Source organism: Balaenoptera borealis, assembly GCF_965194805.1.
Source record: "Balaenoptera borealis genome assembly, chromosome: 12".
NCBI lineage: Eukaryota > Metazoa > Chordata > Mammalia > Artiodactyla > Balaenopteridae > Balaenoptera > Balaenoptera borealis.
Window position 1 is genome coordinate 77,182,552 of NC_138869.1, and position 27,439 is coordinate 77,209,990.

Here is a 27,439-nt window from a genome sequence, read left to right on the forward strand (position 1 = left end):
GGGCTTGCACCCCACTCCCCACCCCCGGCGCCCACAGTCCTGGCACGTAGCCAGGAGTGCTCCCGTTTGCTCCCTGGGGGCTGCCGACTAGCACCCAACTGTTGCAGCTCTGATGAAGGGAGACAGGCTTAAGGGTCTGAAACCAACCTTATGCGGGCAGCAAGACTTCCCAGAGGAAGTACCCTCCCACGTCTGAGGTGAGTCTTGCATTCTGGGTGGTGTCAGCCAGGTGACAAAGCAGGAGAAAGACCTCCCAGGCCAAGGGGACAGGGTGTGCAAAGGCCCAGAGGTGGCAATCAGAAAGCACTGCTCTGCTTGCACTTTGCAGCACATGAGGCTGCGAGGTGGGTCCTGGGGCCCTGTCTGGGAGGGCCTTGGGGTTGGGGCTGGATTCGGAAGGCTTGGTGAGCCACCGCAGGCTTTTAAACGGGGGTGCGACATGATGACATTGGTACTTTTGAAGGATCCCTCTGGCTGCTGTGTGGAAAATGGATTGAAGGGGCACAAAACTATCAGCAGGAAGGCCACATGGCAGGCGCCAGCAGGAGAGTGCCCTGGTGGCTTGGACCAGGGTGGGGACTTTGGATTCGGGGCAAGGTGGATGGAGCCGAGAGGTGTTGGCTGAGGACTGAGGGAGCTGTGACGGAGCAGAGGGGTTCTCCACTGATGCCGGTGTTCTGGGTGGGTGGCGGTGCCGTCACTGAGTGGTTTTAAAAGGAGTATCAACTCAGATTTGGATGCAATGACCTCGTGGTAACTGTGGGATGTCCACTGTGGAGGCATCAGTGCTCAGGAGAGAGATCTTGGCAGGAGATATGGATTTGGGGGTCTTGTAGTCCACAGGAGTGGATGATGTCACCCAAGAGGACACCCAAGAGGGTGGCGAGAGCCAAGTGTGAAGGCAGAGCTGGGAAACATTCACACCTGGGAGGGGAGGGGTGAAAGGAAAGGGAGCCCTTGAAAAAGAGTGAGATGAAGGGGTCAGAGCGTGGAACACCTGGGGAGAGGGCTCCTGGAAGTCAGCGAAGGAGCTGCTGAAAGGGGGTGAGGGCAGCAGGGGATGTCCTGTGGTCAGGGCAGGCTCCACGTGGGGGGTGAGCCCTGAGGACCAGGACACTCAGACAGTGATGGGGAGAAAAGGAGCCAGGGCAGCAGGGACCCTAAACTGGGCACAGGGGCGGGCATGTTGGGGGCCCTGGGTGGACCTGGTCAGGCTGCCATGGCACCTTCTTGTGTGGCAGGACTGGGGGACAAGGCAGGACGGGCAGGGAGGGGCCAGATGGTGGTTGCATCATAAATGCCAGGGTGAGGGTCCGCAGCATGTCTCATGGTATTTTGGTTATTTTCTTCTGGCAAACATGGGGTGTCAGAATAGGCAGAAGGCCACTGGCCTGGCCTGGCTTCTCTGTGTGGGGTAGAGGCTGACCTCTGATCCAGGAAGTGGCTCCAACACTCACCCTGGGTGCTGAATGGGGTCTGTGCTCCCTCAGAGGACTGGGGAGAGCCAAGGAGGTGATGCCAGAGGGCTCAGGGGCTGTGCCGCGTTCCACTGGACTGTCCCACGTCGGGGGCATGCACGCACAAGGCTCTGGGAGATGCCAGGTGCAGGGCCGGGGCCAGTTCCGCTGTGTGCTCAGAATCGGGAGGTCTGGCCGGGAGATCGCAGGTGCTCTGGAGAAGGCAGCTCCAAGCAGGGCTGTCTTTAGGCCCCATCCCTGTGTGTAGAAGAGACAACCTCTGACCCAAGATCCTGAGGAGTGTTCGTTCTGGCCTTGCCCTGGACACTGGAAAATTGGGGGCTCAAAAAGTGGGGACCATGAGCTTCCACCCAGAGAGGTCCTAGCCAGCCTGAGTTGGAGGCTCAGCTGGGGCAGGATGTGGGCAGCATGGCTGTGTTGCTGACCTGGACACTGTGCCCACCAGAACCAGCCCTGGGAAGCAGGAGAAGGAGCAAGATCTGTTTGGGCTCCCTTGCTCCTCTCTCATTCATTCACGCATTCATTCATCACCTAGTCATTCCCTACTTACCGCGCATCTACTCTGTGCCGGGGACCGGAGGCATCAGAGATCAGACACACAATCGGTCGTGCTCTTGGGAGGTGCAGAGTGGAGGAAAGGAGACAGGTGGTGGTGGTGTGGGGTGGAGAGAAAGCCCAGAATTAAAATCAGGAGGCCAAGTTCTGGACCTGGGCTCTTCCAGTCCCTTCCTGGTGACTGTAGGCCAAGTGGGTCTCAGAATCGGGGTGCTGAGCTATCTGGGAGGTTTTTCTCGCCTTCAGATGCAACCCCCCTTGTCCTAGGAGTCAGCCTCACACTGGGGAATTCCAGCCAAGGGGGTGAGGAGAGATTTGGGGGAGCAGGCTCAGGCCTGTCGTACAGTCAGTCTTGGGCTCAGGTCCTGCTCGTGACAAGGGCGGGCATTGCCTGTCTCAGTGAGCGGTGAGCTGATGAGTCGTGTGAGTCTGGAGGGGATGTTAGGTGTGTGCGGGCCTTGGTTTCCCCACACTGTACAGAGGGAGGTTGGTCAGCATTCCATGGCTGCGTGTGTGCCATAGACTGTCAGTGTCAGCTTACCCAAGAGTGTGCAGCGGTGTGTGGGCGTGTCCGTGTGTGTACTCACGCATGTGGGTGCACGTCGGAGTGTCTGTGTAGAGCGCGTAGTGGGTCTGCGAGTGTGTGGAGATCCATGGAAGCCTAGAACGTCACAGCTGGCAGGGTAATCATCACAGTACATGATAGTTCTAATGAGGATATAACAGCCGGCACTGCTCCCGAAATTCCATATTCTACACGTGTATTCCTCACAACAATACTGTGCAGAGGCCATCCCCATTTACAAGGTAAGGAAACTGAGGCTCAGAGTAGCTAAGTCTTTAGCCCAGGGTCACCAGCTGCTAAGTGGTAGAAGCAGGATTTGAATCCAGGCAGCTGGCTCCAGGGCTGTGCCCGGAGCCACACAGTCTGAGGCCTGTGTGTTTAAGAGAGGAGCAAACACAGGCCAGAGAGAGCAGATGACTTGTGCGGGATCAGAAAGAGCCTTTGTGGGGGGGGTGTGTGTGTGTTGCATGCACACATGTGTGTGCACCTGCTGGCTGGACTGTGGCAGCAGGTGTGCCTGTGGGCGTGTCATTGTGTGTGGTGCAGTCTCTGTGTGTGTCTGGGTGTGAGCACATGGGGCAGGACATGTCTTGGAGTATTTCAGTACAGCAGGGTGAAGCTGACTCCTTCCTTCGCCAAGGGCAGGGGAAGAGGGAGGAATGGACTGGCACATGTTCTCCTTCTTTTGGTCTGGAAAGAGTCCTGAGCCCAGCCTGGGTGGGGGATCCAAAGCTGGCTGCACACTGGAATCACAGTTTGTGGAACTCCCCCCATCCTGTAATGTAACTAGATTAAGCGGCTCAGGGCAGGCAGGAAGTCTCTATAGGGACCCCACCCTGCCGCCTTTCTGCAAGGAAGCCCCTCCTAGTCCCAGCTCTGTCTGCTTGGTGTCTGATGTGTGAACTTCCTCCTAACAGCTCCTAAGATAGGAGCACCTGCAACTCTGTCACCTACCCCCGTGGGGAGCCGGGACGAGGATAATGTGGAAGCAGGCAGTTTTAGAGCATCTATTGTTCTTTGGTGTGCAGAGCATGATACTTCAATTTTTTTCTTACACACACCTTGTTTTCTTCTCTCCGGAATTTACGGTGCAAATTAGAAGTGACCGGGAAAGCCAGGGCAGAGGAGAGAGCAGCGGACAGAGTGTGTGATTTGGGGGAGGGATGTTTACCCTCCTTCCAGGTTGTCTCTGGCTGATAACCCAGCGGGTCAACATTCCCTGAGTACATGGACATTTGTTTGGCAGCCCCTAGAGCATTTCCCTGCCACGTGTGCGAGGGGCTGGGGGACAAAGATGAATCGGAGCTTACAGTCAAGGGGGTGGGGTGGGGATGCAAACGTGGAGACACGGTGTTTACAGTCAAGGGACATAGGGAGATAACAGAGAACTTTCTTCTGCTAGGAACAGGGAGCCAGCCTGCCTGGGAAGCTGGGGTGGCCTCAGAGACATGACACTTCAGTGGGGCACTGAGGACAGGGAGGTGGCCACAGGAAGTACCTGGCCTGAAAGGGCAGGAGCACGCTGGGATTAAATCCCTATGGCAGCTGACCAAACTCTGGCTGAGATGCTGAACTTGAGCCACCCGCATGTGCTGTGAGAGGGGCTGTGGGCAACTGTGGGTACCTTTGTCCCTCAGTATACCCAGGTGGGCCTGGGACCCCTAACCCTCAGTGCAGACAGGACTGGTTCAGAAGGATCCTAGACTTGGCCACAAAGAAGCTGGAAGGGAAAGCAGAGTGAGGGCAACGACGATCCTACAGAATATTCTGTCTCCTCGCCTTTCTGCTGGAGGTTCCATGCTGGGTCCCTGGACCCCCATTCAATGGCCTCAGGGGCCCCCTCCTCCTCAGCCCTCTAGCAGCTGGCCCAGCCAGTCCTCACTGGCCCCGCCTAAAGCTATGTAAACTGGCCTCAGTCCCAGGAAGAGCTAGGGGTCAGGATGGGAAACATCTGATGACAGCCAAGTCACCATTTCCATCCCCATAAGCCTGGGACACTGAGCCCCACTTTCCCTTTTCCCTTTGAGGGCACGAGGGCAGCAGGGCACAGGCGGGATTCTTCCCAACGGTGGCCAAGTGAGGCGGCCACACCCTGCCATGCCGCTTGACCTTGCAGTGGACAGGGAAAAAGCCACCTTGGAGAAATGATTTCGATCGACTCCTCCACCCCCCCAGTCCTCTATCTCTTTCTTCATTCTCAAGAGTGATTTAAAGGGTAATAAAACAGTTCACATGACACAGCATTTACACCATGGCCAGCACTGTTCTAAGGGCTTTGCATATTATAACATCTGATCCTTACAAAGGTCCTATGATGTGGGAACCATAGTTACCCCCATTTTACAGATGAGGAAGCTGAGGCATGAAGAAGTAAAGTAACTTGTTTGAGGTCACCCAGGTAGTAAGTGGTGGAGTTGGGATTCAAACATAAGTAGTCGGACCTCAGAGTCCTACCCTCTGCTATATTGCCACTGAGACCCTGATTGCCCCTGTCATGGGGGCAGGAGTGCCACCCCAGAGGGCTTGTAGCTGGTGTTCTCTAGATGTCATGAAGGGCATGGAGTCCAGCCGGGAAGACAGATGGTGCACAGATGCTAATACATTTTAGAGCGGCCTTCCTGGGGGGCAGGATTTCCCCAGCCCAGAGGGAACCCCGAGCTATGTAGAGCTAAGCCAGGAAAGCATCCCGGAGAAAGTGAGTGACCAAGGTCTCTGCAAGGAGACCATGGTGTGAGGAGGAGGCCGGGAAAGGGCATTGGAGGCTGGAGCCTAGATTGTGAGGCAGGAAAGTACTACAGTCTGCACCCCTCTGCACCCTGCTGGACCCTGCCGACCTGCCCGGGACGCCGGTGCCGCAGGGGCTGTCAGCGGTGGGGTGGCCCCCCGAGACGGAGCTGTCGAGTCTGTGCCTGACGCCTCTTTTCCCTCCACTCTCTTGGTCTCTTTCAGTTGGAGGAGGACAGACTCTCGGGGCACTCCCTCCCGCGGTACAGCCCCCTGCGACGACTGGCGTCCTCCGTTTTCTCCTCCTCCACGCTGGAGACCGAGCATTACCCTCACCCTGGCGGCGGCGGCTCCTCCGGTTCCCTCATTCAGCGCAGCCGCTCGGCGGAGAGCAGCCCCGTGCGGGCGCCCCACCGGCGCCACGCGCCCCTGGCCGCCGGCAACCACAGACTCGTGCCCTCGGTGCTCCGCATCTCGCGGTCACAGCTGCAGCAGGTGTGGGCCCGCTTCACGCACAAGACCTAGGCTGGGCCCCCCCCCTCCTGGAGGGGGCAGGTGGGGGGGGTGGGGAGCAGGCAGAGACCGTGGTTCCTTCCCAGGACGCAATAATCACACACTCATACACCCTGTCCCTCCCCATCATGCAATACAGCCCCCTATAACGTTGGCCCAACGTACTGTAACGCCCCGCCCCTCACCCCCCATCATCTCCCTTTGCTTGGTGCCAGCCAAATGGTGCAGGGAGGGATGGGGCTGTTGGTGCAGTTTCTGGGACAGGACAGGGGCCCTGGGCTGGAGCCACCAGTGAGTCCAGAGTCCAGTGGAAACCAAGGTGTCAGGGAGAGGCATGCTGGGTCAGAGTCAGTCTGGAATGGGGCTTATTCTTTTTAATCTGTGATCTCTTGGCATAGTTGGGCCTGGTCCACCCATGAGGGGAGTGCCAGGAGACTGGGTCCCTCTTGGTGTGCTGTGTGTCTGTCTATCCACGTGGGGCAAGGCGTGTGGCCCTGTGTGTGAGACGGGGACCTGGCCAGCCAGATTTGGGGCTTGGTGGGAAAGTGCCTCTACACTCAGTGGTACGGGAGGAAGCAGCCCTGTGACCCAGTGAGCGCTTCCCATGCCATTGTCACAGAGGACAGAGTCCTTGCCCTCCCACATCTCAACCCAGGAGGCCTGGAGCTCAATCCACTGTAGGCTGCCCCTCCCCCAAGGCATATGTGCCATCATCCACTGGTGGGATTGGTTGCCTGGCTCAGCTTCTTAGGAGCTGAGCAAGTATGAACAGGGGCCTGGGGTCTGCCTCTCAAGGTGAGCTGGAGCCTCGGGGTGAAAGGACCCCGTCTAGTAGCAGTGGCAGAGAGGGTGGCTGGTGGACCAGCCAGTAAAGGATGAGGTAGGACCTGTGAGCTCAGGACGAATTCCAGACACAGCAATCCCACCACTGCCCCTCTCAGAGGGTGACTCCTTCCTGTGGGTGCTCAGCCAATCTTTTTGCCCCCCAGGGGCGGTGGTGAAGACAGAGCAACAGAGCACCTGGTAGGCTGATCAGATGGGGATCTGGAGATGGGTGGGGGATCAGGATGCCAGATTGCTTATGCTCTTTCTGCCTGTTTCTCAGCACCCAACCTGTCACTGCAGGGACCCCCAAGGTTCTCTTTCTTCGTTCCTGCCCATGTCAGCCAGCACCTCTGTTCCCCTGGGGAATGCGGCAGTGGTGAAGATGGCTCCAAGAAGGGCAGTACCTGTATAGGGAGGAAAGGAGGGGAGGAGGCCTGAAGGTTTGCAAAATGTTTATTGCAGTAAGGTTGCGTCTGTGTGTGTGCTTGTGTGCATGCAGGTACACTTATGAGTATGAGTGTGCTTATGTATGAGCATTTGTGCATGTGGCAGGGTTGCCACGGATAGATGCTCAGGCTTTGCGCTGCCATTTACATAGACCCTAATGTGAATGGCATCCACTGAAGTTGCACAGTGCTGCAGTCCTGTGTGTGTGGGTGTGTATGAGTGTCCATGTGTGTGTGTGTTAGGGAGTCAGAAAGATGTTTGGGCAGTCCTTGGTAGTTTCCTATGTACCTACTATCATCCTGGCTCCTCTTTCTCCCTCCTTCCTCTCTTGATGTCTGCTTCACTCCCAACTCATCTCCCTTCAACTCCTGTCTCTGGTTGCGGTAGAGGCCTCAGGGCCCCTGCCCCAGCCTAGGGATGCCGTAGTGGGTGGGCAGTATCCTGAGCCAAACTGTTCTCATAGATGGCTCATCCATGTGAGATAAGCCTGCACCCACCACTCTCCTTTCTCCAAAATCTGTTTCTTTTTGAGGATATCTGGGCCAAGAGCACCCTCTCCATCGAGGAATGAAAGCCAGACTCGGGCCCACCCCCATCCTGACTGCTCATTTTTGAACCTCCTCAAGTCCAAGCCTCTGTTGCCCTCCGGGATGTTCTGTGTGGCTCTGCATCCTGCGGTGGCAGAAGGTAGAGGAGGGTCAGGGTAGACCCTCAAGAAAAGAGGGAAAACGCAAAGCACAAAGGTGAGGGGGTGGGATGGACAGTAGCCGTACTCCCCGCCTTCTGGCACTGCCCCCCTCTCTCCCTGCTACCCTCTGGCCCTCTTTCCGTCCTCTCCAGCTAGTGGCAGGGGCTGAAATGAATGGGAGTCTGTCCACCAGCCACTCTAAAAGTCAGCAGCAGTGGGGGAAGGGCCCCTGTTATCTGGGATTAGATGAAACCAAGCACTCTGTTATCCGGCATTTCCTTCCAGAGGGTTCCACTACCCGACCCTGAGCACAGCTCCCACTCAGTGACCAGCACCGTGAGGTACTCTAAGATCCCAAAGTGCCTTGTGACATATCAAAGATGATGGCACTAGCTTCAGCCTCGTTTTAGCATTAAACACATATTACTGTTTCCAAAGCTTTTGGAGGTGGGGAATCCTGTTTAGCAACCCCAAAGTGGCTGAATTTTCAAACACACACACACACACACACACACACACACACACACACACACACACACCAGAACTGATAACTGTGGGAGAGGGTGTGTCCTTCAAAGTAAGATCATGATTCAAAACATTTTGTCCTTTGGGGGACATCCTTTTACGTGTCCTCTGTAGTGGAGGACATACTGTCTTATAAGCCATAAAGCTCTGAACTAACAGGAAGTGATAATATTAAGATTATCTCAGGGCCCCTGCCCCAGCCTAGGGATGCCATAGTGGGTGGGCAGTGCCCTGAGCCAAACTGTTCTCATGGATGTCTCATCCATGTGAGCTAAGCCTGCACCCACCACTCTCCTTTCTCCAAAATCTGTTTCTTTTTGAGGATATCTGGGCCAAGAGCACCCTCTCCATCTAGGAATGACCTCTTGAGGGTAGTTTTGACTTTTGGAACATCTAAGGCCATTTGAAGCCACGTGTGTTGGAGCAAGTTCATGTGAAGCTCAGCAGAGCCCTGCATGGTTTGGAGTTGGGGTGCCTGTCTCTAGGTCCCAGGCTGGGTAGGGACCTGGAGTGTTGTCAGGCTCCTTTGGGTTTCCCAAAGAAGAGGTCAGAGTGTTTCAAGAAATGATACCCTGCTTGGGGAAAGCACATAGCCTACCCAAGGTCGTCTTTGAAAAGAAGCAGCACTCTTTGTTGTATTGGAAAATGATATTTTCATACTTTAAAGTCACACCCTGCATGTAGTGGTGGCTTCCAATTATTAATTAATTTATTTTATTTAACAGTCACTGGCACACAGAGCTTATTATGTGCCAGGCAGTGATCTAAGCACTTTACAAAAATAACTTGTTTAATCCTCATAATAGCCTAGGAAGTAGATCCCAGTATTATCTGCATTAAATGGATTAATCAGAATATCTAATTTACAAAAGCATATTAAAAACCCCACCAATGCCGAATAACTGAGGTCTTGTTTGATGGGAGTTTTAAAGCGTTTTAGTCTGTGTATTGGTCTATTTATTATTTACTGTCCTTTCCGGTTTGCCCCTCCTCGCTCTCTCTAGGAAGAAGGAAGTTGTCTATGAGTCAGACTCTCCTTCCTTCTCCATCCCAGAGTCCAGGTGGGGGTCACTCCAGAGTACTGGGGTTGGTTGAAATGGCTGGACCCTGTCTCTCCAGAGACCCCAACCTCTCAATCCCACATGGCCCCAAGCATCCCATAGCAGCTCTGGGGATTAGATGGGCGGAGTAAGAGTTCCGGTGAGAAAGCAGGTGCTCAAAACCCTGTCCTCAGTGGTATTGGTGGAATCCTTGGGGTCAGGCTCACAGGCAGGGCAGGTACTGGCATTGGTGACCACTGACCATGGAAATGTGATATGTCACCAACTCACATGTCAACAGGAGCCAAGCAGTGTCAGGGAGAGGGCACTTGTGGGGATTGTGGTAAACAGAGGGACCACCACCATCCTCAGCTCAGCCAATTGTTGCCAGTATCTTCCAATTTTTAAGTGAAATCTCACAATTTTTAATTAGTGGCCTCTAATTTTTTAAAAGCAACAACTTTTTAAAGAAAAATCACTGTGTGAGCTAAACAAAACCGGTTTACAGGCAGAGACCCTGAACTCAGTTTGAACCTCTCTGAGCCTGAGGACTCCCCCACTCCCCCAAATCTATCCAAGGCTGTAGCACTCAAATGGGGGCAGTGTTCTGCCCCAGGAACTCAAACTGGGTGGGCTTCTTAAGAGAAGGCAGTTCGTGGCCAGTGGGGCTGTGTGCTGTGTGTACATGTCAGTGAGCTCATGGTGTGTGTGCCTGAGTGTGTGTGTGGGCCGGTGGATTTGTTCATGGCAAGTGGGGTCCTCCTCAGAGGACCAGTATTTTCTCTGTGGGACAGGAACCTGAGTCAGTGAAAAATGCTCTAGTAAATTCTCAGTAATGAATAGACCCCCCCCCCACCCACTTAAGGCAGCTTGGGTCACAGCAATAACCATTCAACACTCACCCCCGCCGCTAGCATCCCGAACCCAGCAATCTCCTTTGCGTTTCCAGTTGTGGGGAAAAGGGGAATAGCCCTGCCCAGCACATGGGGGAACAGTGGAAACTCTGAGCCATGCTGGTACCTTAACCCTTGCTCCCCCAGCCAAGAGGGGTAGGCCCCTCCAATCCCAGGAAAAGCCAGGGTTCCTCTCTGTGGAGGGGCCCAGGACCCTCCTTTGCTATTTCTCTCCTCTGCCCTGCTTAGATCTCCTTTTCTGGGGAGGGGTGGTGCTGTCTGCCCAGGCAGTGGTTGGGGGGGTCTGGGCTACTGGGGTGGGCAGAAAGAGCTGTGGCAATGTGTCTATATTGGGTGGCCAGGGGAGGGGACCATGCTTAGGGAGGATATGGGGGCCCCTGGCTGTGGGAGCATAATGCTGTATCCCCTGCTGTCCTTGGGTTGATTTGGTACCTGAGGATGGAAGCATAGACCTCTAAGGAGGGCCCGAACACCACCCCACCCCACCCCAAACTCCACTGAGATTCCAACCCATAGGGCAGGAATCAGCCCACCCCCATGGGCAGTCCTTGGTAACAAGGAGTGTGGCAAATCACTCTTCTTAAGTTGGGGGGCACGTCCCCAAAGTTTGCATTATTCCCATTAGGGACAGAGGTGCCCCCTGGGACTGGTGGGGTCAGCCTCTGAAAATTTTAAAGCATCCTTCTCCCTAAGGGAGAGGCTCCCAGCCTGAGGACCACATCCCTCAAATATCCCAAATGGTTTCTCACACCACCCAGTGGGCTTCCCAGCTTAGGGAGCCCCTGGGCTTGAATGGCCCCAGCCCCCCAAGTGAATAGTTAAGAAGCAGTGGGGGAAGAGGGGCAATGAAGCCCAAAGGACTATGGGAACCTTCCTAGACCTCCGCTTCCACTTGGTTCCGCCGTGCATCCCACCTCGTACCCTCCCTTCTACCTGCACAGGCTCTGAGGGTGGGGGGGGCTGGGGTTCACCTTGCCACGACTAACAGGCTCCCCCCTCTCTCTCTCTCTCTCTCTCTCTCTCACACACACACACACACCCATAGCTGCACGCACGCTTCATGCACTCTCCGGACAGCAAACTAGCGGCCCCCCGCCCAGGAGAGCACGAGGATCGTGTTTCCGGGCCCCTCTCGCAGGTTTATCACTGTATCGGGACCCCATCTACCACATTCCCCTTTGTCCCCGACCCCTGGACCCGCCCCCGCGGCCGTCGCACCACGAATGTATGTTAAGTCTTTTTAACTAGCTGCTAAGCGACGTGATCAGGGTACCGCCAGGCCTCTGAGCCCCCGGCTCAAGACCCGCCCCTCACGTCGCCAGAGCTGCCCTCCCGGGCGCCCCGATGTGTGCGACCCGAGGTGGTGTCAGCTTCTGCGCCCCGCCCCCGCCGAGCTGCCTGTTGCTAAAGTCCTCCCCCGGGTTATCGCCCACAGCCGCCCGCCGCCCCCGCCCCGCGCTGTGATTGTGTTAGCTTTCCCTCCGCAGGCTCTCGGTCGCAGGGTCCCTGGCCCGGGGCGGGGCGGGGCTGGAGTGGTGGCTCGCCCCTCAGGGCTTCAGGGCAGGATGCTGACGAGGGCTGGGAGGGCAAGCTGGCCAATTCTCCGGGCTCGAAGAGCCCCTGTCGCCCACCCCTGATTCCAGTTACCTCACCACCTACAGAGCTGCCCCCCTCCCCGCCCCAAATAACTGGCCTTGCAATTGGATGCCAAAGAGCCCAGAGTTGAGGGGGACCCAAGCTTTGAGCCTAGGTCTCTCAGAGCCACCCAACACCCCCTTTTGGCCCAAGCCCCTGCGTCCGTGTCTCCTGCCCCACCCCACTTACACCGAGGGCCCTGGGGGTCCCCAAACATGCCCCCACTTCCAGCTCTTCTCTCTTCCCACCCCCAAAAATAAAACTCAGGGACCAACATCTGCTTCCTTTGCACTTGCTCCGTCGACCCCTGCCCCCCCACTTGGAGGGGCTTCCGAGGGTGAGGAGGCGGGGTTCGGGGCCCTTGTGGCTGACAGTATTGAGCGAGGAGAGGGCTGGCCCCTGCCCCCTAAGAAGTGAGACTGGTGGGATGGGGGAAGCTCAGCCCTGGGGCCCACCTGAGCCCTTTCCCTCCAGGGACCCGAGGAGGCCCCTCCCATTGTTGGGAGACTTCCTGATCGAGGTGGGGAGGGGAGCGAGGGATAGGAAGGGGGTTGGCGAGAGGACCTCCCTCCCGGAGGTCCCGAATCCCAGCCTGTTTATTCCTGGGCTTCCCCATCCCATCATAACCCCCCCCCCCATTTTGTACTGCAATAATACTGTATTATAAGCTTGCACTATTTCCCAACCCCGGCCAGCATAAGCATGCACGAAAAACTCGAAACCACACACACACACAGGAAGATGGGACGCTTTTTTTTTTCTTTCTCTCTCTCTCCGGGGTGCGTCCTCAGTGTACAGAGCGGCGTCGGGGGGCCCCGGGCCAGGGTAGAAGAGCATGCACTGAGACCCCGCCCCTAGACTGCGAGTACTGTACAAATCCAACACTTGAAACTGACACGCACACGCGCGGCGCCGCCGGGGAGGGGGGTGGGACACGGACACGCACCCCCGCGCACACGGCCACGCACAGGCGGGGGTGGGGGGCGCCCCGCCGTCACGCGTCGCTGTGCGAGGGATCTTGTGCCTTTTAAAGTCCCTGTATGTTAATGCAGACAATCCGGCGAGCTTGTGTACTACCGATTCCTGATTAAAGACGCCTTCCAGGAACCTGCACTTCGCCTGCTTTCTTTCACCCTCCTCCTTCCTAACCCACCATTCGATGCAGAACCAATTCTGGGGTCGCCAGGCTAGGCAGAGGGCAGGGTCTAGTCTTTTGCTGACTCAGAGATAGGGTGGGGGGCAAACTCCAGATCAGTGGATCCAGCCCCACTCCTACCTCCGCTAAGACGGGCTAGATCGGGAGGGGACCGGAGGTTTCAGCCTAGTTGGACTTGAGCAACCCTCACGAGGCGGCTGGCTGTCTCCTTTCATCCGCGGGAGGGCTTTGGGGGTGGACTCTGGTCTTTGGGGCCGACTCCAAATCGCCAACTTGCTGGAGGGGGGATGCGGAGTAGGAAGGTGGGCGCACTAATCAGTTTCCTATGGATCAGACAATTGAGGCCAAGTGTGTGCTGGGGGTGGGAAGCCAGAATGCCAGAGAGCCCTGTGGGAGGGAAGGGCGCTGGAGCCTCCCCCCGCCCCCTGCTTTAATGGGGGGTCTGAAGTAGCCCTGGCTTGGGGGAGAATGGTCTGTTGAGGGGGATCAGTGAGAGAGTGGATTGTGCAGAGCCAAGGGAATGCAGGGATAGAATGTGGGTTGAGGGAGAACTAGGACAAGGAGAGGGGTGGGACACAAAGAAGGAGAGGCTCGCAGAGACTTTGGAGACTGCAGAGAGAGAGGGTGAAAGTGGAGGGGGGCTCACCCTCTCTCTGTCCCCCACCCCACCCCTGCAAGCCTGCAGCCACAGCACCAAAAGAGGAAGATACTTTTCTTGGGGCCTAAAGCAAGTGTGCGGGTAGAAGAAGGGCAAGCTACAGCTGCATTTCTTGACCCGCAGAGCACTTAGAATGTCCCCATGCTGTCAGATCCTTGCCCTGGGGCAGCCAGGGAGGGGTTGGGGATACTGAGATCTGGGGGTCAAGTATGTGAGGATCTGTAGAGACCTAGGGTAGGCAGCTGCCTTCCCAGGTCATCTTACCCCTTCCACCCAGATGACTGCCACAGGCCAGTGTGCCCGGGGTGGGTGGCACCCCTGGGTGTGGGGTGGAGGAGCAGAGGGAGGGCTCTTGGCTTGGCAGATGTGGTTCAAGAATAGAGACCCGGACAGACAGATGAAGAATCTGGGAAAGGCAGAGGTCGGCAGAGGAAGCTACCCTGTTGACTTCTCATCTCCAATTTTCAGTCTGGGAAATTATGGCAATTGTGGGGGGAGGGTCCCCTGGGGAGGAGGGGAGATGGGAGGTATGCGCTGGGCAGCTGCTGAGGGAGGAGATGGGGCACTGCTGTGAGAGGCACAAAGCCCTCCCCGCCCTGCAGTGAGGGAGGGGCGGGGTGTCAGAGTTCACACTCCTCTTGTCCGTCGGCAGCCCCCCCTTCTTTGACCTTGGGACTGTGGGCTGATGTGCAGTGCACAATGTCTGGGACTGGCTAGGGTCCAGGCAAGAGTTGCTCAATGCACGCTGTGTGGGGATGGGGGTATGTGGAGTAACCTGTCTCCAGCATCAGTAGCAGAGAAGTCAAGGCTGAGGAGAGCCCAGTTTTGTTGGTGGCAGGGGCAGTTGGGAGTCTGGTCTGTCTACCTCTGTTCACTTTTCCGGCTGACTGGAGTAAACACGGGCTTGGGCTGAGTTCTGAAGCTGGTGAGGCCACATGCTGCTGCTCTGGGCTCAGCGGAGGCAGGGGGAGGGCTGAGGCTTTCATTCTCTCTGTCTCAGCTCCAAAGGCCTGCCTCTCCTCCTCCCACACTATTCACCCTCACCACATCTGCCTTTGGCCTTTGGTTCACCAGGGAGCTTTGAAACAGATTTCTGGGCCTCATCTCTGACCTACAGAATCTAGGGAGTAGGACTCAGGGCTCTGTTTTTTTTAAAAAGCACCCCCAAGTAACGTTGTGCCAAGCATGCTGGAGTACCACAATAAGCAGACTGGAATCATAAAGGGCCACTGCCCTGGGAAGGGAGCAGGAAGGTGTGAGCTTCCCCAGAACCCAACTTCCGCTTGGTGACACCCAGCACTGTTTCCTCCCTCTGAGATAGACTGGGAGAGTGTCACTGCTGTCCCCCTCCCATGGTGTCCTCAGGTCTATAGGGCCAAGCACACAGAGGCTATCCAGTGACCGTTGGCTGATTGAATGAGCACAGGATCACATGGGCGAATGGATGAATACTCATTGGGCACAGGCATCCAGGAGAGGCCAGAAAGGGTGTGGGAGGACTTCCCGCTCTCTGAGGAGGGAGGAACTTGAGCCCAGCCCTGGCCCTCCCCAACATGGAGCCAGATGGGGAGGGGCTTTGAAATAGAAAACCCAGCATGCCCAGGCCAGGGTGGGCTTGGCAGTGATGCTTAGGGCAAACCTGTCCCTACTCTGAGGTTCACAGCTCTGCTAAAGGGCAGAGGGTCCTGAGTTTCTCCACGTGGGAGGATGGGAGGCCAGTGAGGCAGTGGAAAGAATTCTGAGTTCTGGGCTACCCTGGGTGGTGTGCTTTGTGACTTGGGCATGTTGATGCTTCTCTCCAGGCCTCAGTTTCCCAGTCTGATATTATCAGTGATGCCTGATTTCCAGTTCTCATCCCTCATCCCTCCCATGTAATGGAAGGGGAGGGCTTTGAGATGAAAGGAGAGAGGGTTCCAGCTATGATCATCTAATGTGGGCACTGTGAGCAGAGGATCCATCCTATGGATGGGGCTTTTCCTGAGAGATCCAAGAACTGGCCAGATGGCAGGGGAAAAGGTGGTTCTAACAGGGATGCCCAAAGTGTCAGAGATGGGACAGGGAAAATAGGCAGAGGTTTTGCTGAGAAAGAATGGCTTGGTGGGGTTAAAGGATATCCCTGCTGGGTAGGATGTACCTAGTGCTGGGTGGGTGAGTTCTGAGCCAGACAGGATAAAAACATAATCAGAACACACCCCAGAGTGTGCTGGGGTCCTATCCGGTGTCTGATGCTATTTTGTCTGGCATCACTCCTCCCCACTCCATCAAGGCCTCACTGATGGTCTGATTGTGAGGAAGATTATGGCAGTTAAGGAAGGGAGAAGTCACAGCCTTGAGCAAATCTTGGCCTTGGGGATTCCTTCCCCTCCACCAGCCTTTGGGCTGACTGCACAGAGACCTCAGCTGGGAGAGCCCCTTCTTTCCCCACCCCCCGCCCCCCGCCCACAGGTGTGGCATCCAGGAGTTTCTGGGGTTGAGGAAGGGGATCAATGATCTTCAAACCAGAGTGAGCAGGGTGGGGAGGGAGCTAACATTTATCAATCAACTGCTATAAGCCAGACTCATTGCTAACATGACCTCATTTATGGTCACAGCCTTTGTGGAGAATGCATTATCCCCATTTAATTTCCTAATCTAAAGATTTCACACTCCATGAAAACAAGGACCAGATCTGTCTTGCTGATCCACAAATTCACAGCCTCTAACACAGCGGCCAAGACGATAGACATTCAAGGACTTCTTGAATGAATGAATGAATGAATGAATGAAAAACCCTTAAGAGGCTCAGTGTTTATCAAGAAAGAGAGCCATGTAAACACGTGCTTGTGAAATAGAGGATGGGAGGTTCTGTAATGGAAGGATGTGTGAAAACAAGTAGAGTGATGAAGTCTGCTTGGTGGGGGGACAAGAAGCTTTTGGGGAAATGAGCTGTTTTAGCTGGGTCCTGGAGGAAGAACAGGAATTTGTCATGTCAATAGAGAGAGTGAGAGGAACCCTTGGGCAAAGGAAACTGCCTAGGGAAAGACCCAGAAGTGTGAGATGCATGAGGCATTTAGAGAACTGCTGGAACATAAGTGGGGGACCAGAGGGTGCTGCTCAAAGTGAGGTTAGAGCACAAGGTAGGAGTCAGATCACGGGGTGGGGTGGGGACAAGGTGGGGGGTGGGGATGCTCATGTGCCAAGCCAAAGATTGAAACTGTCTCCTGAGGACTGTGGGACCCACCACAGGTTTCTATAGGTTTGAATCTGTCTCCTGAGGACTGTGGGACCCACCATAGGTTTCTGCAGGTTTGAAGCAGAGACAAATGGGATCAGATTCAAGTTTCAGGAAGATCACTTGGGCAGCTGTAGGAAGAACGGATGGGCAATGCAGAATGGAAAAAACAGGTTGATGGCTGGGGAACCACCAGGCAGGACAGGGCTGTGCCCATGGGCATAGGGCAGCAGACACAGATGTTCAAGAGGAATGGCTGGCAGGACTCCCTGAGAGTCTGGATGCCACCTGAAGGTGTTGGAGCCCCTCCAGGGCTTCTGGTCTGCATGGGCTGTGTTTAGGAAAACAGAGGCCCTGTGTGTTCAAAAGGCTAACAAAGTGCTGGATACCATCAGTACCATCCCACCAGGAACAAAGCCATGTCAGCCCTAATGGGGCCTGGCGCATTGTGGGTGCCTGGGGATGTGTGTGATTGACAAGGGCGGAGCTAGAGAAGACACAGCAGCTGAGGTCCTGGTAAGATGGTCAGGCCTTTTGAGTCTGGAAGGAAGGGGGCTAAGGGGAGATGTGGCAAGAATGTAGAAAACCAAGGACATGCCATCACATTGCCAAGAACTCTGCACAAAGCTTCAAAGGGTAAAACTTAAATCAAGTGAAAAGAAACTGCCTTTCATAGGCTGGCTGTGAGTTTTTGGAGGAAGTGTGGATTCAAAACGTACCTATAGAGGACTGGAAAATTCCTGGCTGACAGACAGGTGGGAAGGGGGCTGGAGCTCCAGGGGCCCAGCCTGCACTTCAAGGGGTGGAGGACGGCCTGCACTTTGCCCTTGTCTGACAGGTTCTGGTGGCCCTGGTGGCCAGCTCCCTGGCTACAGAGGAACTGTGCCCTGTGAGGAAGCAGTGAGGGCTGACCCAGACACTTGCTGCCTCTCTCTGGACCTGGTTTCCTACATGGTGGCTATGATGGCTTGCAGTTGTCATTTTCTTCTGTTGATTGAACTAGAGTTGCCTCTGGGTTTCAGGATAGACATAGGATACAGAAGAGTGGGGGTAAAGGAGAGACTGGTAGACAGAAAAGCCACCAGGATCAAGGCCTGGGACCTCAGGGGACCTGGAGCATGAACACAGTTATTCATCAGAGATTTACTGAGCACTTCCTAGGTGCCAGGGACCATTCTAAGCCCTGGGGACAGAGCAATGAGCAAAACAGCCCCAGCATGTGCTCTAGCGGAACTCACACTCTCATGGGCCTCCTAGCCTGGGAGTGCAGTCAGTCCTTCTCCGGCCCAGGATGGGGGAGTGACCTCAGTGGGTCCCTGTGTGTGCCCCTTGCAGGTATTCTCCGTGGCGCCCCCGTTTGAGGTGAATGGTCTCCCACGAGCCGTGCCCCTGAGCCTGCCCTACCAGGACTACAAGAAGGATCTCTCCGATTACCGCGAACGGGCTCGGCTGCTCAACAGGGCCCGGAGGGTGGACTTCTCGTACATGCTACTTGCCACCCCGCAGGTCCCGCTGGCTCCTGTTCAGCCTCAAACGAATGGGAAGGAGGAAGAGGAGGAGGAGGAGGAGGAAGAGGAGGAGGAGGAGGAGGAAGAAGAAGAGGAAGAAGAAGAGGAGGAGGAGGAGGAAGAGGAGGAAGAAGAGGAGGAAGAAGAGGAGGAGGAGGCAGTGGCCCTGGGGGAGGTGCTGGGGCCACACAGTGGCTCCAGCAGTGAGGGCAGCGAGAGGAGCACGGACCGGAGCCAGGAGGGCGCCCCGTCCACGCTGCTGGCCGATGATCAGAAAGAGTCCAGGGGCCGAGCCTCCATGGCTGACGGGGACCTGGAGCCTGAGGAGGGCTCCAAAACGCTGGTGCTCGTCTCCCCTGGCGACATGAAGAAGTCGCCTGTCACTGCCGACCTGGCCCCCGACCCTGACCTGGGCACTCTGGCTGCCCTCACTCCTCAGCACGAACGGCCCCAGCCCACTGGCAGCCAGCTGGACGTGTCTGAGCCAGGCACCCTATCCTCCGTCCTCAAGTCTGAGCCCAAGCCCCCTGGGACCGGGACAGGGCTGGGGGCTGGGGCAGTGACCATAGGGGCAGGGGGAGTGGCAGTCACCTCCTCGCCCTTCACCAAAGTCGAGAGGACCTTTGTGCACATTGCAGAGAAAACCCACCTCAATGTCATGTCTTCCGGTGGACAAGCCTCCCGGTCTGAGGAGCTCAGCGCTGGGGGAGAGCTGGGCCTGGAGGTGCCCTCTGATGGAAGGGCTGAGGAGGAGGGGGCCTCCGTGTACCTGGAGAACGGCATTGCCATATCAGGGCTGGTGAGCTGTGTCCTGTCCGCCCCCCCCGGGAGCAGCCCCTTGGAGGTGACCACAGACTCACTGCCCAATGGCCCAGCCCCTGCCGATGGGCCAGCCCCGGCGTCCCTGCTGGAGCCAGGTCCCGAGAAACTGGCCACCATCTCCCCCAGTCGCCATGCCATGCCAGGCCCTCGCCCCAGGAGCCGAATCCCTGTCCTGCTGTCTGAGGAGGACACAGGCTCGGAGCCCTCAGGCTCACTGTCGGCCAAAGAGCGGTGGAGCAAGAGGGCCCGACCACAGCAGGACCTGGCGCGGCTGGTGATGGAGAAGAGGCAGGGCCGCCTGCTGTTGCGCCTGGCCTCTGGGGCCTCATCCTCTTCCAGTGAGGAGCAGCGCCGTGCCTCTGAGACGCTCTCAGGCACAGGCTCCGAGGAGGACACGCCTGCCTCTGAGCCCGCGGTGCCCAGGAAAGCCGGGCGGGCAGCTGCCACCCGGAGCCGGATCCCCCGCCCCATCAGCACCCGCATGCCCACGCCTGCCGCAGCCCAGCAGCCCCCTGACAGACCCCAAGGCGCGGCCCCAGCATCTGACACAGCCATCACCAGCAGGTGAGAAACTGCTGCTAGTCCTGGGGCAGGCAGAGGGTGACTACAGAAGGCTTCCGCCAGCAGACGCTTCCCCGGAGCCAAGTGCTATTGATAATTCAGGAAGGACCCTCAGCCACACCTCCTGTCCACCACCTCCCCAACTAAGTCTCTCTTCTGACTCAGCTCCCAGCCCTGTCACTGGGCTCAAGGGAGTGGCTGCAGTGTGTCTGGAGGGGTGCCAAGGAGGCCGGGCTTGGGAAAAGGCTGATGGGGGCCAGTGGGGTCCACACACAGCCTCTGGTGTGCCATGGGGCATTTGAGGCCAAAGGATAAAGGCCAGAATAGTTGGGAGAAAACATTATTCATATTAATATAAACATGGGTATATAATAGAGTAGAATGTAAAATCCATGTGAATTTTAAAGATAAAACAGAGACATCAAAGAAAGCCTGGAGCAAGCTCTTTTGGTAGCAGCCTGGGAGTGTGTGGCCCTTAGAGGTCCCGTTCTGGAGGATGGGGCACCATGCCTCAGTTTACCCATCTGTGCCAAGGTCTCCTCAGTTTCATCCAGCTCTGAGGATGCAGGACTCTGGAGCTCAGTGCCCAGGGAGATTCTGAAAATGTCTTTTTGTTTCTTTGCCCTCCTCTTGTGTTTTGCCTTCTGCCCTCCGCACCTCCCGCAGGCTCCAGCTGCAGAAGCCCCCAGGGACGGCCATTGCTGCTGACCTCCGTCCCAAACAGCCCCCCGGCCGTGGCCCAGGCCCAGGGCGAACCCAAGCCGGCACCAGGCCCCCAGCCCCGCGCAGTCCTGGCCTCCCCGCCTCCTCCGCGCACCATCCCAGCGCCTCCCCTCGGAGCCGGTCCCTGTCCCGCAAAGAGAGCCCCTCCCCCTCGCACCAGGCCCGGCCCGGGCCCCCCCCACCCCGGGGCGCCCCGCAGGCCCGGGCCCAGCCTGAAGGCACCCCCTCCCCGGGGGGCCCCAAGAAAGGACCCAGAGGGAAACTCCAGACTCAGCGCGCAACCAAAGGCCGGGCGGGGGTTGCGGAGGGTCGGGCTGGGGCCAGATAATGACGCGCGCGGCGCTCCGTGGCCCCTCACCCTCACCCCGGCCCCCCACCTGCAGCCGGCCACACTGGAACAGCTCCCAGCACAGCCTTACGCGCCTGACGCGCGCCACCCGCGGCCCCAGCTTCCTGCCTGCACCCGCGAGGACGCGCGCCAGCACACGCCGCGCCCACCCGCCGGCCCTGCGGAAGGGGACGCGGCGCCGCGGGGGGAGTGTCCGCCTCCCCATCCTTCCCCGTCTCCGCCCCTCCCCCTGCTGCCCTTCAGGTGGGGCAGGCTCACCCTACGCCCCGGGGAAGGCTCAGCGACTCTTCACCAAGGACTCCACGAATGGGGACGCCCTGCTCACCACCAGGCCTCTGCTGCTCTCCAAGCCCCCCCAGGGGACTCTGCTTACATATCCTGCGGCGCCTTTCCCTTCTCCTGACCCTCTTCCAGCCAAAGCTACACGCCCCAACCCTTTCGGAAAGGCAGCCTCAAATTCCAGAAGTGGAGGCTCCAGCCTCCCACTAGCGGTTAATCTCACGTCTCCTGGGAGCTGTGGTGGTTGGAAAGGGCTCTTCTCAGCTGCCAGACGGGGGTTGGGGAGGTGAGACCTAGGAGCCATTGGTCTACTGTGGTGTGAGGGGGCAGGTCTGACCTGCCCCAAAGTCAGCACCATCCTGGACACCCCTGTAGGAGGCAGTGGACAGGTGATGGGGGAAGGGTGCTCCCTTGCGCCTCTAGGGTGCAAAGACCCCCCTCCCCCTTAGTTTGTGTGGAACCTCAGTGGGAACCATCAAGTGTGTGTGGGCTGCCTTCCTGGGCAAGTGTTTCCCAATGGGAAGTTGCAGGGGGGCTTTAAAAAAGGTTTCACCCCTTCCCTTTGTCCCTGGCTCTAGTGCTCAGGACCCCTCACCATCAGGAATTCCTTCTTGCCATCTAACCTCAATCTTGCCTACTGCAGTTTCAGCCAACTTCTCTCTCTCCTGAATTCAGTGGAGGTGGAGAATGGCTGGTTATCATCTTCTCTGCACTGGCCCTTTGGAGATTCAGGGACTCAGTTCTAGCTGGGTCACCCTCCCTGTCCTCCTGCCTGTGGGGAGTAGGCTGGATCAGACCATCATCTCCCCCAGTGGGAGAGAGAGCAGAAATAGGCAGACAGACAGACAGCTGGCCCCTGGACTCAAGGCAGAAAGGCCCTTCTAACTTCCAGACTGTATGCTTGTGTGATAGGTCCAGCCCCAGTCCCCTCTGCCTCCAGCTCACCCTTCAGCCTGTCCCCTCTTGTCCTAATCCCAACCCATGCGGCTGAGCAGTCCCTGCAGCGGGTGAGGCCTCTGCTGCTCCATGAATGGATATGGGGCCTCCTCCTGGGTCTGGCTCCTGCATAGTTCATCCCAACTCATCATCAGCCTCAACTGCCTACATCCGGGCCAAGGGGCTGCAGAAGGGATAGCCAACCCTGCCTATCTGGGACAGGTCCCCTGCAGGCCTTCTCCATCCTCAGCACACACAGCCTCTGCCCCCTGGCCTGACCCCTCTGTTCTTCCCTGGGTCACAGAGAGCAAGGCAAGACAACCAAGGGAAGAGGAAGAAAGGTCCCAGCCTGCCCTAGTGATCTGGCAGCATCCAGCCACCATCACTTAGAAGGATGCCCATGAGGAAATTTGCCCCGAGAGAAGCCTGGTGGTGCCAGCTGAAGCCCCTGATGGAGAGTCAGCAGCTTGGGCAGCTGCTTCTATGCGAAGGTGGTGGTTTCTCTGCAGACCAGCCCAGGGGAGGACTCCAGGGTGGATGGCCTTCGAGGTTCACCCTATGCTGACGCAGAAGCTCCTAGAACACTCAGGAAACCTCTCCGGACAGAGCCCTCTTGGTCAACCCGAGACCCTCCCAAGGCCTCTGCTGCCCTCTGGATCCAGCAGAGGGGGTGGAGGAAGGGCCACTCCCTCCCACCTAGAGCTTCTCCGAATGACAATCAGCTCGTGCCAGGTGGGGACCAGGGCATGACCCCTGGTGCCCAGGTCCTGGGCCTGCTCCTTGCCACCAACCGAACTGTGAATGTAGGGCCCCCAGCCTCACCCCTGCCCCAGGACCAACAACACCCTGGTTTGGTGTTGGGAGGGAAAAGGGGGCGGCCTGAGAGAGCCCCAGGCCCATCCCACCCTCTAGCTTCACCCAGCACTGGAGCTGGGCAGAGACACAAAACCCTGTCTGCCTTTGGGATTCCGGACCTCCCTAGGGCTCCCAACTGACCTCAGGCCTCTGCGTCATTGAATGTCACTGAGGTGGGGGGAGGAGAGGAAGGGGCGAGTGTGCGAGGGGGCTAGGGGACTGACTCTGCTCTTCTCCCTCAGAAGGATCCAGGGCAGAGGAAACTACACCTTCCAGTGCCCCCACCCCCAGCTGCAGCTTCTTTCCCCTTGGGCACCCATTCCCCGCCACCAAGCCTTCCCAGTCCTGAGCGCCTTCTCTATAAAAGAGTGTCACACCACCACCACCACCACACCCCTCCAGCATTTCCTCATCACCACAGCCTGTGTCACTGGCTCGGATGCAGGTCTGCTCACCCCAAAACATGCCTCCCCTCCCCAGCCGCACTGTGCACGAAGAAGGTGCAGGCGAGGAGCCGGGCCCCAAACACGTGGGCTGCCCCCTTCCCAGATCTTCGCAGGGGCCTGGCTTGCTCAGTCTTCTCAGCTCCGGGGACCAGCCCTGGTGGCCATGGGGTAGGGGGCAGAGAGTTGCCCTTGCCCTCCCCCTGGGGAAGCCACTGAAGAATGTTTACATGCCAAAAAGAATGTAACACCCTCCCCAACCCCTCCTAGTCACTGCATGGCCTCTGCCCACCTTGCACCTGTCCACCCCTCACCCCCACCCCCTGGAAGCCCCTGTCATGATTAGATCGGGTCTCGGAAGGGAAGTAGCCATCACACCATTAAAAAGCCTGTGGACCTTTCTTTCTGTTGGCCTGGACTCTTTTTCCTTTGGGAGAGAGGGCAAAGCCCAGGCCCTGGGGCTGGGGGTAGACAGGAGAGAAGAGAGCAGGTTGGTGGGAAAGTGGGGAGGGACTGTCATGGAGGCAGATTGTCTACAGAAAAGGATATGGAAGCTCAGGATGGATACCGGAAATTTGCTCAGGGTTACACTGGTAGAAGGGGATGGTCCTGCTGTCTCTGACAGCAAAGCTCAGGCTCTCTTGGCTCCCCTGGCTCCCAGAGACTCTAAGTCTAGCTTTGTGCAGAGAGGGAGGGAGGAAGAATTTTCATTGCCCCCAAAATTAACAGACAAAAGTACAAGTGTTTGGAATACCATAAAGTACAGCAGCTTACAGGCAAGGAAGATAAATGGTCATTATTCTAACAAAATCTATGAAAATCACAAATGAACAGAGCCTCCACTCCTAGAAATGTATCCTATGGGTATACTTGTAAACTTGCAAAATGATATGTGTCCCAAGTTATTCATGGCAGCATTCTTTGAACTCTGCAAAGCCTCATCTGCAATTCCGAAAGCCAAAAAGTTCTGAAACTTGGGAGTCTTCCCATTAGATTGGCATAAACTCATTTGGTATCAAAACCTGCCAAGACCATTTATAGTCTTTATTAATTCCATTTATCATACATGTTTGCAGTGGAAATATTAATGTGTTTGATTGCACGGCACTGCCTTAGATCCTACTAGGGTGTTTCATAATATATGGAATATGCACTGAATTGCCTTTCTAAATATTAATATATTCTGGATTCTAAAAGATTTTCAATGGTTTGGGTAAGAGACTGTAGACCTGTAAAAGCAAGCGCTCAGAAGCCATCTAAATGTCCATTAATTGGGGCCTGTTAGTAGAACATGGCCACCCATGTGACATCGTGGGGTACTGTGAAGCTCTACAATGAAGGAGGTGGCCTTCTGTATACAGTAAAAGAACTGTGTGTGTAATGTCCAACTGTGTAGATGAGTTAGAGGCCTCTGGTTGGTTTGGGAGGCGAGCTGGGGGGAGGGAGGCTGCAGTGTAGTGTACTTGCTGTACTTTTTGCATTTTGGATCCTAGGTTCACTATGTGTGAATCTTTCACCTAGGCAATACGTAAGCAATTTCTGTCCCAGGGTAGGCTCCCAGCCCTGTCTGGGATCAGAGGGAGAAGGGCCCAGGCTTTGATGTCCTGCTCTCCCTCCGAGAAGACCACTCCACTACAGCTCTGACATTCCAGAACCTGTGTAACCATCTCCTGTTTCCCTCCGTGACTTCCTGGGCCCCCCTTTCTTTTGACGTGATGCAAGGGGGCTCTAGGGTCTGATTCACTAGCTTTCAGTGGGGCCCCCACGTGCTTTTACCTTCCTTCTTGTTCAAAAATGTCAAAAGCAGGTCATATTTGTAGTAAAAAGGCAAGTGCTAAAAGCATATAAAATAAAACGTGAAAGCCTCCCATCCACAAATGTGACCATCTACAGGTAACCCCTGTGAACCACTTGGTGTATACCATCTCAGCCCTTCTTTTATGTTTATAATAATAGCACTCTCTCCATATATATTTCTTATAAATAGAGGAGCATATTACACCTACTGTTCTGAAACATGATTTTTACACCCAACAATGTCTTAAAATACAGATCTTCCTTGTTTTTAGTATATCATAGAGTTGTACAACCAATCATCACAATCAATTTTAGAACATTTACATCACCTCAGAAAGAAACTCCATACCTATAGCAGTCACTCCCATTTCCCCCGAACCCCTCCAGCCCTAGGCAATCACTAATCTACTTTCTGGCTCTATATAGATTTGCCTATTTTGGACATTTCATATCACTGGAATCACACCATATGTGGCTCTTTGTGACTGCCTTCTTTGCACAGCTTCCAAGGTGAATGTTTCCAAGGTTCATCATATTTAGTTTTTATCAGTACTTCATTCCTTTTTAGGGCTGAATGATATTCTGTTGTATGGATAGACAACATTTTGTTTATCCATTCATCAACTGATGGGCTTTGGGTTGCTTCTACCTTTTGGTTATTATGGATAATGCTGCTATGAACATTCATTTACGAGTGTTTGTGTGAGCATATGTTTTCATTTCTCTTGGGTATATATTCTAAGTATATAGGTAGAATATAGAAGTAGAATTGCTGGGTCATATGGTAACTCTATGTTTAATAGGTTGAGGAATTACCAAACTTTTCCACAAGGGCTATACCATTTTACTTTCCCGCCAGCAATGTAGCAGGATCCTTGTGTTCTTTTTAATGGCTACGTAATTGTCCATGGCATGAATGTTCTATCATCTATCTAACCAGCTCCACATTGTGCTTTCATTAGAGTCTTTCCAACTTCTCACTATTTCAAATAGTGCCAAAATCAACATGCTGGCTCCAATCTTTGCTTACGTCTACAAGTCTAATTCTAGGAGAAATCCCCAGAATAATCAAGTAGATGAAAAATTATATCTTGTTCTATTTTTTAATTTCTTTTATTATTATGAATGAATGAAAGAATGCCAAGGACTATTCATTCATTGCTGTTTAGAATTTCTTCAATCATTCATTCGTTCAACTAATTCTGAGCCCCACATGTACCAGAGGCTATGCCAGACATGGGACACCATCCAGGAACTGAGACAAGGCAGAGTGTGCCCTCTAGGAGGTGGCTGTAAATTAACTTTCACTTTACACGAGGCTCTATGTGCGCTGATACATGAGGCTTAGGTAGGGCCTCCCAGGCCAGACTGCAAACTTGAAGGAAGGCCCTCTGATGAATATGACTCTTAGACTGAATTTTGAAGGAGAAACAGGAGTTGGGCACATAAAGAGCAGCGGGGGCAAGGTGTGGAGGTGTGAGGACTATGTGTGGTTCAGTGTGGTGGTCACTGGTGTGATTTGGGGAGTAGAGAGAGGAGTGAGGGGGGGCAGGACCAAGCCTGCGGCAGGGGTGGGCTATGCCAAGGAGGACAGCTTTAGAGGGTTACAGAGAACCCCTGACCGCCCTCCTCCCCCAGGAGCCTGAGACCTGCAAGGCACACTCACTTCCCTCACAGCTTGGCTCCACAGGTGAGGACCTGCCCAGCCCCCCGCTGACCTTCTCTCCACTCCCTCAGAAAGACTATCTTTTCTGTTCTAGGGCCAAGAGAGCTCTGAGGACAGCGGCACAGAGAAATGAGTGGCTTGAGCAAGGTTCCTCAATCAGGGGCTTGATAGGGGCCAAAAGACCCAGGACACTGGAGGGGCCTTTGTTAGTAAAGAGAGGTCCTTGGGGGACACTCTGGAAAAAAGAGACCAGAGTGGGAATGTGGAGGGTGTCATGTCTCTGATCGTCATACACTGGGGCCTGCTGAGATTTTCCCATTGGCTACTCAGGAGTCAAGGCCAGGATAAGAGCTGAGACCAAGCCAAGACTGAAGGGTGGTCAAGATGAACTTCTAAGTCCTCAGCCGATGCAGGAGCCTAGTCTTGCCCATGGTGATGTGGTGATGGGGGAGGAGAATCTGCATGGTCATTGGAATTTGGCCATTAGTCAGAGGGAAATATGAGACAAGCCCATTTTCATCCGTTCCAGGTGGCATCTTCTGCATTCCTCTTCATCCCATGTACTA

At 55.6% G+C, this 27,439-nt stretch overlaps 1 protein-coding gene and 1 long non-coding RNA gene across 3 annotated transcripts in view; one reads left to right on the forward strand and one right to left on the reverse strand.

The window, feature by feature from the left end:
- TTBK1 (tau tubulin kinase 1) overlaps window positions 1-23,812 on the forward strand; it is a 41,565-nt gene extending 17,753 nt beyond the window's left edge. For both annotated transcript variants that reach the window (XM_082345845.1, XM_082345844.1), the window contains 2 exons: window positions 18,270-19,828; window positions 20,492-23,812. In XM_082345845.1, coding sequence (XP_082201971.1) covers window positions 18,270-19,828; window positions 20,492-20,876 — 1,944 coding nt within the window. In that variant the 3' untranslated portion in view covers window positions 20,877-23,812. The remainder of the gene's footprint in view (window positions 1-18,269; window positions 19,829-20,491) is intronic.
- Window positions 3-5,736, reverse strand: LOC309607424. Its single transcript, XR_014232388.1, has 3 exons — window positions 5,659-5,736; window positions 2,029-2,091; window positions 3-1,715 (listed from the first exon to the last, which is right to left on the reverse strand). It is a non-coding gene; the product is annotated as an uncharacterized lncRNA (long non-coding RNA).
- Window positions 23,813-27,439: the final 3,627 nt, after the last annotated feature.